Source organism: Leucopleurus acutus (assembly GCF_964270905.1).
Source record: "Leucopleurus acutus genome assembly, chromosome: 9".
NCBI classification, from domain to species: domain Eukaryota; kingdom Metazoa; phylum Chordata; class Mammalia; order Artiodactyla; family Delphinidae; genus Leucopleurus; species Leucopleurus acutus.
In genome coordinates, this window is record NC_139144.1 from 64,763,231 (window position 1) to 64,775,553 (window position 12,323).

Genomic DNA, 12,323 nt, shown 5'->3' on the forward strand with positions numbered 1-12,323 from the left:
CACGCGCACAGCAACAAAGACCCAGCGTAGCCAGAAATAAATAAAATTTAAAATCTTTAAAAATAAAAAGATACAATATGAATTTCTTCCTCTCAGAAACCTCCCCCCCTCTGTATGCTGTACTTTTCCTCACATAATTCCTGTCTCTGCACCATTTCAAGACAGCATTTCAACATCTGTACTAATTAGGGAATCTGCAGAGAAACAGAGCCAAGGGTTTATAAACGGTAAGATTTCTTGAAGGAGCTGGCTCATGTGGAGGTGCTAGTCCAACATCTGGCAGGTAGAGGCACAGTGAAGAATTGTAGGTCACAGGCCTACAAAACAGGGACGCTGGCACAGGTCCCTGTTGCTCAGACTGAGACTACTATTCAGCTGGCAACAGTGGTGAATTCAGAAGCTCCCCTTATCACACCTAGTTTTCTACCTGGAAAAGCTGCATAATATTTACAACATGCTTTATCTCCAGCAGGATACTCAGAAGAGCAAGTTTAACATTATCTTTCCTACTGGGAGAGGTGAGATGGGAGAATCACCCCATGGATCCTCCTGCCTGCCTAAAGCCCCCTCCCCCATGTACTGAATGAAACACTAGATGTCCACCTTCCAAACATTTTCAAGTCTTGCTTGTCATCTTCCTCCAACATACTTTTCTGACATCACCATAATAGCTTTTAGAATCTTTCAGGCCATGTCGAAAAATTACAGGGACTAGGAGCACTAAGGCACCTCTGGCCTCACACACGGGGGGACTTTGGTTGGATTACTCTGTGACCCTGGGCCAGTCACTGACTGGGAACCTCAGCTCCCTCATTTGGGGAGCAAGGATAGCAACAGTACCTAGCTCATGGGCTGCTGAGGTCAATGAGAGAACCTATTTCTAGCATTTAGCAGAGTAACTGGCATATAGCTAGAATTCGAATGTTTCCTATTGACCTGAACAACAAACGCTGCCCCATGCGCTGCTACAGTCTCTCTGGTGTGAGCACAGGGTGAGGAAAGGGCGGTAATGGACGCAGGTGTTAGAAACCTTCAGGCTTTGGCTCACAGGGAGGGTCCCTAATCCCACTGAACCTCTTTGGGGATTCAGATTCCTTACCTGCCCCAGGAATGGAGAATGGATTATAGACAGCATTCTGGTACCAGGGACTCAGGTGAAGCTGCTGGGCCACGGGGTGCACATAAAAGAAAGGTCTGGAGTTACTGCCCTCAAAATTGTCGTGGTTTCCTGAAGAGTTCATTTCCCAGGCTGAAAAGCAGGTGTTTGTAGTTAGGAAAGGACAGCCGCACTCTGCCCTGTAAAGTGCTGTAAAGGAAGAAAGTCGTCCTCGTCCCCCATCAGAACTGGGAGCCTGGGTGGAGGTCCCTTACCTTCTCTTCCCGCTCGCCTGGGATGGGGACACGCGGAGGCTGCCCTGCGTGCGTTTCAACCAGGGGAGCAGCGCCCAGAGGCCCGGGCCCGCGTCGTGCTGAGCAAGTCTGGCTCCCCAGGCAGGAGCACCGTGGGGAGATGAGGCCTTGGAGGCGCGGGGTACCTAGCGCCGGGCGCCAAACGCCAGGGGCCGCGCCCCGCGGCTGCACTGGGAGATGCGGCCTAGGCCTCGGCTGCACCGCCCTTGTCCACAGCCTCTCCAGCCTGCCCCCCAGCCTCCACCCGGGCCGAACCCCTCCTCAGTCCGGGAGTCCAGGCCCCCGGCTCCGCGTCTCCTACCACCCCCCTCCCCACAGGCCTGTCTGTTCCCGCGACCTCCACACCCTGCTTCAGTAGCTCTGGTGCACGGGCTCAGTAGTAGTGGCTCTCGGGCTCTAGGGCGCAGGCTCAGTAGTTGTGGTGCACGGGCTTAGTTGCTCCGCGGCATGTGGGATCTTCCCGGAGGGCTGGAACCCGTGTCCCCTGCATTTGCAGGTGGATTCTTATCCACTGCACCACCAGGGAAGTCCCCATATTGTATCTTAAACATTCTTGGAATTCACAGGCTGAGCTGCTATATACCCCTGGTTTTTCTACACCCTTAAGGTTTACAATATTTTATTTGTCCTTTAGAGTTGTGGTTTAGGAGAATTAAAGGGGTAAGTGCTGGAAGTAGGAATAAGATTTGTACTCGGTTTTTCTTAATTGCAACATGACTCAGATTTTAGTGAAAAGAAATTTATAGGATATATTGTCTTGTGAAACCTGGAATTCCAGGAGTGAAGCCACTTCCGGTGGGCTAGATGGGGATGAGATCCCTACAGGGTTTGTGTTCCTGTATGTTGTGATTGTCTGTTCACGTCTCTCCAATACTGGGGGTAGCAGTCTTCCCTGTACACCCATTGCTGTGAATGATCTGAGAAGAGTTTGTGATATATTAGCTTTTTTACTGTTTTGGGAGTAAGTGACTTCCAAGCATTTTACATATCCAGAATGTCTACCACCTTTTAAATATTTAAGACATGGAGTACACAGTGCTGTAGAATTGAAAGAGAGGGCTGAATTATGGGGACCGGGGTGGGGGGGGGTTGGTTATTTTTGTTTTTGTTTTTGGCCACGTCCTGAGGCTTGTGGGATCTTAGTTCTGCAACCAGGGATCAAACCCACGCCCTCGACAGTGAAGGCGCAGAGTCCTAACCACTGGACAACCACAGAATTCCCTGAATTATGTTCTTAAAAATGGGCTGATTTTAGTAAATATTTAACTTCTCTTTGCCTGTGTTGTCTTCTGAATAATAAGCTGAATTAGAGGAGTTTTTGCCATTGGCCAACGTCTCCCCGTTCCCCCACACCCCGGGCCTGTCAACCACCATTCTACTTCTGTGATTCCACTTTTTCCATGTATTTACATAAGTGATCATACAGCATTTGCCTTTTTCTGTCCAACTGATTTTTCTTAGCAAAATGCCTCAAGGTCCATGTGTTGGCAGGATTCCCTTTGTAAAATGATTAGGCTTTCGTAGCAGTTTGGTAGCAGGGAAGGTAGGAAAAGAGGAGTTGCCTTATGTGCAAGAACCCATCTATGGCAAGGTCCTTATTGGACCACCTACATCTTAATGAGATGATACCCTGAGAAACTAGATGATGAGGTGCTTTACGCCATCCTAAGAAATGTGGTCATTGTTCCTCGTTATCCTGACAGGCAATGATAAGCCATTCAAATACGGTAACTGAAGTGAGGATCACAGATTGTTCAGAAAGATTGTTCTGGAAGCAAAATGCATTACAGGCCTGTGAGATGTGTGGGAGATGGGTTAAGAAAGTTGTTAGCAGTTATTCATGTAAGGACTTGGGAGGACTTTAAGACCTTGGCTTTGGTAACAGAAGACTAAGTGGTAGTTCTGTGGTGGATTTGAACAGTTGTGGCTGTACAGGTGTAGTGTGTACTGGCTGAATGTTGTGACCAGCTGCAGGAGACAAAATAGCTAACTATTCCATTCTCTTTCTAGGTTTCACAAATGCAGTCTGTATCTTCCATATCCTGTGGTGCTCAGTGAGTATCCTAGCTTCCTCGTCCTTCAGTCCCCATTGCCCACTACTCTCAACCAAAGACCCATGGTTCCTATGTTTTATAATATGGCACAATTCCAACAATATGGTGGCTACTGGGAAGAAACAAAAACAAAAGACACACAAACAGAAACTGAACCTCAACAGGCTGAAAACTTGAATGAAAAGCCAGATGTTAACTCAGAAGGCAACAGCCATGACATAGTAAGGGTGACCAGTATCCCTGTGAATACATTCTGCCCTGAGAATGTGGGTGAAAAGGAAGAGGTAGAGAACATTAGCTATCCTGAGGGAGGTATTGCCTCCCCGACCTGGTTGGCTCAGGTCAACAAAGTAGATGAGGCCACTCAGGGTGCCATGGGTCAGTGCTATGATGCACAGCCTGAGCCATCATCAGAAAGCAGTGAAGGACCACGGTGGAAGTACAGGGACCTCTTTGAAACTGATGATGATGATGATGATTCTGATAGTTACGAGGAGTATTTTTATTCCCCTGTAATTTCCCCTCTCCCCCTGCCGAATGAAGTAGGTGAGGGCATACAGCTCGAGGAATACCCCCAGCAAATGCCCTCTGGAGGTGACTCTCATAGCCTCTATGAGGAGTGTCATTATTTCTCCCCTCCTTCCACCCTGTACAGAGTAGGTTGATGGCATCCAGTGGGAAATGAGAAAGGGAGCAGAGCAGCTGGAGAGTAGGAACCAGGATGAAGATGAAGGTGAGGAAAAGAACAGTAACTATGAGGGGCACATTCCCTCCCCTACCTGGTCGGCCCAGTTTACCAAAGTAGAAGAGGGCATCCAGTGCGACATGAGTTGGTATGAAGTACAGGTAGAGAAATCCCCCCAGCAAATGCCCTGCAGAGATGAAGGGACCTCACCAGACTGCAAAACCAAGGGGTCATGGAGAAAGCCAGTCACAAATAGGAAATTAAGTGCAGACAAAGATGAAGTGATGGTGAATGATGAGATTGGGGAGGTGCATAAAGAGAACTTGAAAAGGTGTGCAGAGACTAAAAAGACTGTGCAAGGCAGGAAGCTGAAAGACCTGAGCAGCGTCTCAAATGTTAAGACAGCCTATTTGCTGCAGAAAAGCGCTGCCTTGACCATCGTGCTTCCTGAGGAGTCAGAAGACTCTGAGTTGGAAGCTGAAGATGTAATGCACGAGGTAGAATGCCTCCTTGAAGAAGTGAGTCCACAGGGCCCTCTGACATCTTCCAAAGGAAGGTCTTATCTGAAGGCTGGAAGGATAATCAGGATGCCACCTGAGTGCTCTGTCCCTCCCCAAGTTATGGTCTGACCCACCAGAAATAAGTACAGGTTATTACAAGCTGGTGGTGAATATGAGCACGTCGTCCCTGTGGTTTACCAGCTGAAACGACAGGATGGCTATGAAAGCACTGGTGTCACCCTCCGAAGAAAACATACTATGCCCAAGCCAGGGGGACTGGAGTCCAGGAGAGCCTCTCACAAACCACTGGAATGTAAGTGACTAGGGGGTTCATCTTATTTGGTTGTCTGTGGTGGTTCCATACTGGGTCCTGGATGCAAAGGCAGCTGTGAATCAATAGTATTTCTCCATTTTTAAAGTATGTTTTCCCTTAAGCTGTAGGTGCCCATATTCATAGGATTTGCAAAAAGAATCCCAAGTTCGAATTCCTGCATTCTAGGAAATTGCAATGTAATGTGAAACAAAGTGCTCTATTAGATTATAAAGAGCTGGATGGTGGCGGTAAGGAGAGTTGGGCTGAGATCGTCAGGAGGACATCAGTCTAGCTGGATTGATGAGAATGGGCAGTCTATGTGGAGGCAGAGAATTTCGACACAGTTTTAGTTTCTGTGGTTTGGAGACAAAAGAGGAGCAAGTTTGGAGTGGGAAGGGAGACAGTAGCGTGAGCTCAAATGGGCAGTCAGAGCAGGGTTCCTCTCGAGACCATCCTGCCAGAGAAGGGAAGACTGGCAGAGGAATTGGGAAATAGGAGAATGGGGTAAAGTAGTAGTGTTTCTCTTCACTTGTAGATTATTATCCTGTAGGCAAGGGGCTAATCCAGATTGAGTAGAGAAATGAGACAAATGTGCCATAGGAATTTCAACCAGCAGTATTTTATAGGAGAAATTAGAGTTAAGAGTGCCTATATGGCTGAAAACCAGTTTCATTCAACAAAACAAAGTGGTGAGGGTTTTGATTCACATGGGAATAAAAGATATGTGAGAGGACTAACAGAATTGAATCTTTAAAAGAAGCCTGGAGTCAGAAGTTGGGAAAAGTTGTTTTGCTTTGCTGTGTGGGTTATGGTGGGAGGGGCATAAAATGGTGAGATTGAGGGACTGGACTAGCAGCCTCCCCACACCTGGTTGAAGCTTGAGTTTGGACCATCCTATGACTGGCGGGGGCACAGCTGACAGGAGTGGGGAGGGAGGGAGGGCCCAAAGGAGAGCTTTGGGAGATGATTACCTCTGGGGTGCAAAGAATGAAGCAAGCAGGTAAGTGAAGAATGGGATGCATAAGAGCCCCAGGGAAGTTTAAATAAGTTCCAGTCTTAGTCCTAAAACCATTAGACTCAAGAAATATTTAAGCCTACCACTTCTACTTAAAGGTGGGGTAATGTCACATCTTAACTCTTGGCTATTATGACTTTGATTGATGCTCGGTGATTTGGAAGGGATTTTTAAAAGCAAGGTGAGTTTATGAGCAAATTTTTTGCCTTTGGTATGTTTAGTCCAGAGCTAAACTTCAAAATAACCTTCTTAAAAGAGGTTGAAAAAAAAAAAAAGAGGTTGAGGTGGTCCCTTGGAGGTGAGGAGAATGAAGGAAAGGGGCTGGGAAACACTATTTTAATTGTGTGCGTGAAGAATCTTTGTACAAACAACGTCTTTAAAGGCAGCAGTACCCCTTCTTCAAACACCATCTTACGCTGGATGAAGGTGCTGCTGCTCTGATGCGGTGGAGGGTGTGCACACAGAGCTCTACCTGTTCCAGACCCACCCTCTGTGGCCCAGAGCTCCTCTCAGGTCACCTGGATAAAACCTTAACATGGAATATCCTTTCCATTACAGGCATAATACTGAAGCATATACTCTGCAGGCAGCTACAGCCCTGTGGAAGTCCATTGCCCTTGCAGCCAGAAGCCCTGGAGTCAAAGCACCGCTCTGCCTCACCTTGTACCACTTAATAACATATGTTAGGCGGCTTCCTCATCTATAGAATAGAGATCGTACCCTGACTTTAACAGCGCAGTGGTGGGAACAAATTAAGTAAGTGAACTTTTTTGTAAACGGTGGTCTATAACTTGCACGTATTGAGGGTGTTACTTGAAACCCTTCCACACTCACACTGCATGACTTTGACTTCTTTCCCCAGTGGCATCCAAAGTCCTTTGGTTGGTGCATGGGCCAGAAATTCCCTGGCATGTTCATTGCCTGGGACATCTGGTATACAGTCTTCTGGCTTAGTCTCACCTTCCTGAAAAAGGAAAGTGTGTAAGCTATGCGGCAAAAAAGCACCGGAACTCTCTCCCACTTGTTTGAGAACACAGCATTGCCAGTGCAGGCGACACGGGTTCGAGCCCTGGTCCAGGAAGATCCCACATGCAGCGGAGCAACTAAGCCCCTGCACCACAACTACTGAGCCTGTGCTCTAGAGCTCACGAGCCACAGCTACTGAGCCCGCGCGACAACTACTAAAGCCTGCGTGCCTAGAGCCCGTGCTCCGCAACAAGCCACTGCAATGAGAAGCCTGTGCACCACAACCAAGAGTAGCCCCAGCTTGCCGCAACTAGAGAAAGCCCGTGTGCAGCAATGAAGAACCAACACAGCCAAAAATAAAAACAAACAAACAAACAAAAGTACCAACAGGCAAACTACAAACTGGGGAAGTTATTGCAAAATGCATGATTAAGAGTAACGTATTAAGAATTCTTACAGATTAGTAAGAAAAAGAACAGCATCTCAATGGCAAAACCCTCATATAAGTAATTCACAAAATACAAATCAGTTCAAAATTACTTTTTAAAAATTTAAACATACCAGGTTTTGCCTATCACAATGGCAAAGAAAGGAGAAAATAGAACATAGCCAATGTTGTTAAGTGTGTGAAGGGTACTATGAAAAACTACAACTATATGTAGGTTGGCACAAACTTTTTGTTGGCAACACGACAATATCTATCCTTTGACCTTACATATTTATGAATTTATTCTAAGAAAAATAAAAATGTATAAAGATTTAGTTAGACTACTGTGGCCAGTAATAAAGAATAGGCTAAATAAGTTATGGTAAACCCATTTAATAAAATATTATGCACACATTAATGCTGCCAAAATATTTGACACGGAAAGATTCTCCCCATTTAAATTCAAAAAAAAGTCTTATCTGGAGGCTACAAAACAGTACATTCAGGAAGAGTAAGTTTTTGTAAAAATAAAGTGTGTACTGAGAGTATATTAAGAAAGTCTAAGAGAATATACAGCAAAGTGATTAATATTTTCCTTTTTACTTTATCTGCACTTCTACAATGTGCATATATTACCTGTGTATTTTGCTTCTTTGTTTTTAATAGGAGTTAATGGAACTTGAGTTCAGTAGAAAAATCCTCATTTCAAAGCATCAGAGTTTGAACTGAATTTTGTAAGCAATCATTTCAGGTTTTTTTAATGCACCTGTTCAAAATCAAAGCTCATCATTTTGTTTGGAACCATTTTTGTTTGAGAATCAAATGGTCACCTAAATGAGGAAGCAAATAATCATAAAATGACAGGAAAGCAAGTGACAAAGTAACTACAACCACTGGCTATTGCAGTATAATAAATAAAATGACAGTTAACAAAAACACCTTTATTTTTGTTTTCAAAGAACAAACTGTTCTTCTTTTTCCAACATAATCATGATTAACTTACAAAAACAGGCATTTACAATGCATCTTCAAAGCATTTCCCTTTAACGGAAAACTTGGCTTCAGAGAATACAAACATTAAAAGGTTAAAATAAAAATTCTATTTTGTTGTCATTATAAGACAAAACAGAATCTAGCATAAGTCAAGGAAATCCATTCATACTTCAGGTCCTTCTCCTCCAGGAACCAGCTGCAAAGGAGGAAAAAGTTTAATATTTAGTTTAGAACTACATAATCTAAAAACCCCTACTGAGAGCTCCTCATTGATCAGAGTCACGCCTCTTTGCCCCTCCCCCATATTTCCATTTTCTCCATGTCACTGCTGTTTACAATTCCAACATCATCAATTAATACTTAGTGTCTCAACAATGATTCCTAGCAAAACAAATGATTAAAAAGCACAAGCAGGGCTTCCCTGGTGGCACAGTGGCTGAGAGTCCGCCTGCCGATGCAGAGGACATGGGTTCGTGCCCCGGTCTGGGAAGATCCCACATGCAGCGGAGCGGCTGGGCCGGTGAGCCATGGCCGCTGAGCCTGCGCGTCCGGAGCCTCTGCTCCGCAACGGGAGAGGCCACAACAGTGAGAGGCCCGCATACCGCAAAAAAAAAAAAAAAGGCACAAGCAAACTATCTTAGGCCTAATGTCATCTTCAACAGTTTGGCCATAGAGCCCTGACCACCAGAGCACCCATTTCCCATCTTAAGCACCACTGGACCCATGAGCACTTAGTCAAGCAAGTTAGTTCTGTAATCCCTGCCCCACAAAAATGGCTTAACATCTAAATAAAAATAGCTTTACTGTGTCTTACCATTGTTATGTTATTTCCATTTAGCAAAATTTGATCTAATTTAGTAATTCTTCTTCCTTCTGGTGTGATTTCACTAAACAAATAGATTAAAGGTTAATTATTCTATATAAATGAACATGAGGTCAGGCAACTGTACCAACACTTTTCAGAGACAAAGTGGGTGATGTACATCACCCCTGGGTGATGTAAATTCTTCCCCAAAGGCAACAGAGTGGACTGACTGGCCTAAGATCCACATCCACTGAGCTGATCTTCATCTAAAAAGCTGAAACTTGCCAAGGAGATCAAATATGAACTAAAATGTTTACTATCCTCACTCTTTTTACTATTATCTACTACTGATTCCTATCCATTATACCAATCTGTAATTAATTCAAATCTGAAAGCAGAGCTACTGGTCATGATCTTTATAATTAATATAACTGAGGCATCATTTACATTTTCTATTATATATAAGTTGTAGAATAATTAATTTAAAGCATTAAATGCTCTTATTATCAGTTCCTTTATTTGACCTAAGCCCTAAGATCCCTGGATGTTTTTAGTACCTTTTACCTTAAAGCTTTGTCTCTACTAATTTCCTAGCAATTTAGTGACAGTTACATAAAGGTAATAATCCTCTAATCCAATTTTACTAACATCAGTAGGTAAAACTTCTATCTTTAGAGTAGTTCGAATAGGCAGTGTTCTCTGACTCAACAGATCATTTTACTGACTCAACAGTACTAAAACTGCCTTAAATTAAAAAGAGGTTCCCCTGCCCAATTCCTTAATTTTCAACACTACTCACAACTCAGTGACATCTTCCAGTACCATATCTGAAATTTGGTGTTAAGAAAATAAATATACCAAGTTAAATTTACTCTGGCTTCTGCCTTTGTTCAGTTTTAATTATAACATTGAACACAATGGCTCAAATTCAAAATGTTTGTGATTAGTAATTTCATCTTCTTCCAGTACACGCACCTCTTAAAACACTATCACAATTTCCATGAGAATAAATTAATTTTTATTATAAAAATCCATAAGTAGTCTAAAGTTCTTTTTTTAAAATACCGAAGAAAAAACCATACTACCAACTTTTAAAAGGATACTGACAAAGTCATCAAATCCCAGAAGTGTGCCAACAATCTCCTTATCACTCTTCATCACAATGTGAATCCTTGATCCTATACACTTGTCCACAAGCTCTATGGATTTGTTTTTAACAAGAAAAAAGGGGGGGGGGAGAGGAGAGAAAAGATTATTATGCCCATTCGTTACTTCAACAAATATGTGAGTGCCTATTGGCACTTATTACTTGCATATGGTGAAATATAAACCAGGAAAAGTATTCACTCGAAAACTTTAGATCTTACACTACATGTCTCTGTTAATCATTCTATTAACAGGAAAGTTTTCCCTGTTCTCCACTTACCCCTCCTTTGTAACAATTTATCATGGCTGTGGCTTAATATTATTTTAGATTATCCTATTGACATATGAACCCCACCCACACCCGCCAGACTCTAAGGTCCATGAGAGCAGAGATGGTGGTTGTTTTTACTCATCAGTGTATCCCCAATGGACACTGCCTGGCATACACTGATCATTCAAAAAGAGTCTGTTCCATGACACTTTACAATCACGGCCACATCCACTAGCTCAATCACCCTTCAGATACAAAATATTAAGAGAAAGGCCTGGGCTTCCCTGGTGGCGCAGTGGTTGAGAATCTGCCCGCTAATGCAGGGGACACGGGTTCGAGCCCTGGTCTGGGAAGACCCCACATGCCGCGGAACAACTAGGCCCGTGAACCGCAACTACTGAGCCTGCGCGTCTGGAGCCTGTGCTCCGCAACTAGAGAGGCCGCGATAGTGAGAGGCCCGCGCACCGCGATGAACAGCGGCCCCGCTTGCCACAACTACAGAAAGCCCTCGCACAGAAACGAAGACCCAACACAGCCGTAATTAATTTAAAAAATTTTAGAAAAATATAGAACATTATTTAAAAAAAAAAAGAGGCCTGTCTTCACCAGAGATCCCTTCTCGTCACTACGTCTCCCCCACCCCCCAAAAGTCTATCCTCTGTAGTCTGACAGCAGCTTGAACATCTCTTCAGCAGGCTTAGCGTTATTTGGTACGATGTTTATTTGCCCGGTATCCTGTTTCCTACACTGGTTTGTATGCTATCTGAAGGCAACGGCCGTGATTTTAGTTTGTTGAACAGTGCCCAATCACAGTGTCCAGTGCACAGAGGCGCAATAACTGTTTAAAGAATGAGCGGCAAGAAAAGCTAGTTTCCAGAGTCCTCTTTTAAGGCGCAGTCCAGATCCTGGTGCCTCTCTCAACAGCCGGCCAGATAGGCAACAGATGGGGATTTTAAATGCCAGGTTGAGGAACGGGACTGCTATCCACTACTGTAAGGGCGAGCTCACAACAAAGAAGACCAACGACTTATTCACTAAGCGTGAACCTCTTCCGGTGACGGTTTGGTCTGGGGAGTCAAAAGTCCCTGCCTCGAGAAAACCCCACCACGCCGAACAGACGTGGGCGGCCTCAGGCCGCAGAGACTTGGCGCCTAGAGGAGAGCCGCGAAGAAAGCAATTGGTCATATACGTTTTTCTAACACTCAGCCAGGGGCTGCGCTGCCCCTCGGGCCTCGACCTTAATCTTCAGCTCCCCGCCCCGGCACCCCAACAAGACAACGGTTACCTAGAGGGAGAAGCTGAGACGGGTTGGTGGTAGCGTTAGCCGCCATGGCTACGCCGGAAGTAGTCTGCGTCTCTCGAAGTTGGGAAGGCGAGTTTGAAAGAGCGCGCTTCCGCTTTTTTCGGCAGCCCGTTCAGACTCGACCAATCTGAGGCCGAGAGTGCGATCGGTCCGGTCCACGAGGATCGCTCCCAGTCACTCCTTCCCCGGCAATGAGATCCTGGGAAATATTTCCGTTCACTGAACGTTTTGCGGTCTCGACAGACACTCACTTTTCTCTCCAAATTTCCAAGAGACTTTAAAACTATCCCGCCTTGTAAATAAATTATTCCTCTAACCCAGAAGACTTTGCCAAACGGAAACCTTTGAGTCGTCTTATCTTCCCCAAGTTGTATCTCATTTCAACCCAGGATCTTTCTTCAGACCAGTATAAATAAATTTGATTTTCCCGCCACC

General features: G+C 44.7%; 1 protein-coding gene across 1 annotated transcript; it reads right to left on the reverse strand.

Moving 5' to 3' along the window:
* Window positions 1-8,296: 8,296 nt before the first annotated feature.
* On the reverse strand, window positions 8,297-11,924 carry LSM5 (LSM5 homolog, U6 small nuclear RNA and mRNA degradation associated). The gene is made up of 5 exons (XM_082846209.1): window positions 11,871-11,924; window positions 10,272-10,367; window positions 9,968-9,995; window positions 9,178-9,250; window positions 8,297-8,559 (listed from the first exon to the last, which is right to left on the reverse strand). Exons 1-5 carry the CDS (start codon window positions 11,914-11,916, stop codon window positions 8,527-8,529), a joined length of 276 nt encoding a protein of 91 aa, XP_082702335.1. The 5' UTR covers window positions 11,917-11,924; the 3' UTR covers window positions 8,297-8,526.
* Between the last annotated feature and the right edge of the window lie 399 nt (window positions 11,925-12,323).

Bases quoted from the DNA above. Each gene is read 5' to 3' on its own strand.
- LSM5 (XM_082846209.1), bottom strand. From the start codon at position 11,916: ATGGCGGCTAACGCTACCACCAACCCGTCTCAGCTTCTCCCTCTAG. The intron at 9,996-10,271 runs GTATCCTTTTAA...ACCAAATTTCAG, and splicing joins GGGATTTGATGACTTTGTCA to ATATGGTACTGGAAGATGTC. The intron at 8,560-9,177 runs GTAAGACACAGT...CCTCCTTTGCAG, and splicing joins ATGGAAATAACATAACAATG to CTGGTTCCTGGAGGAGAAGG.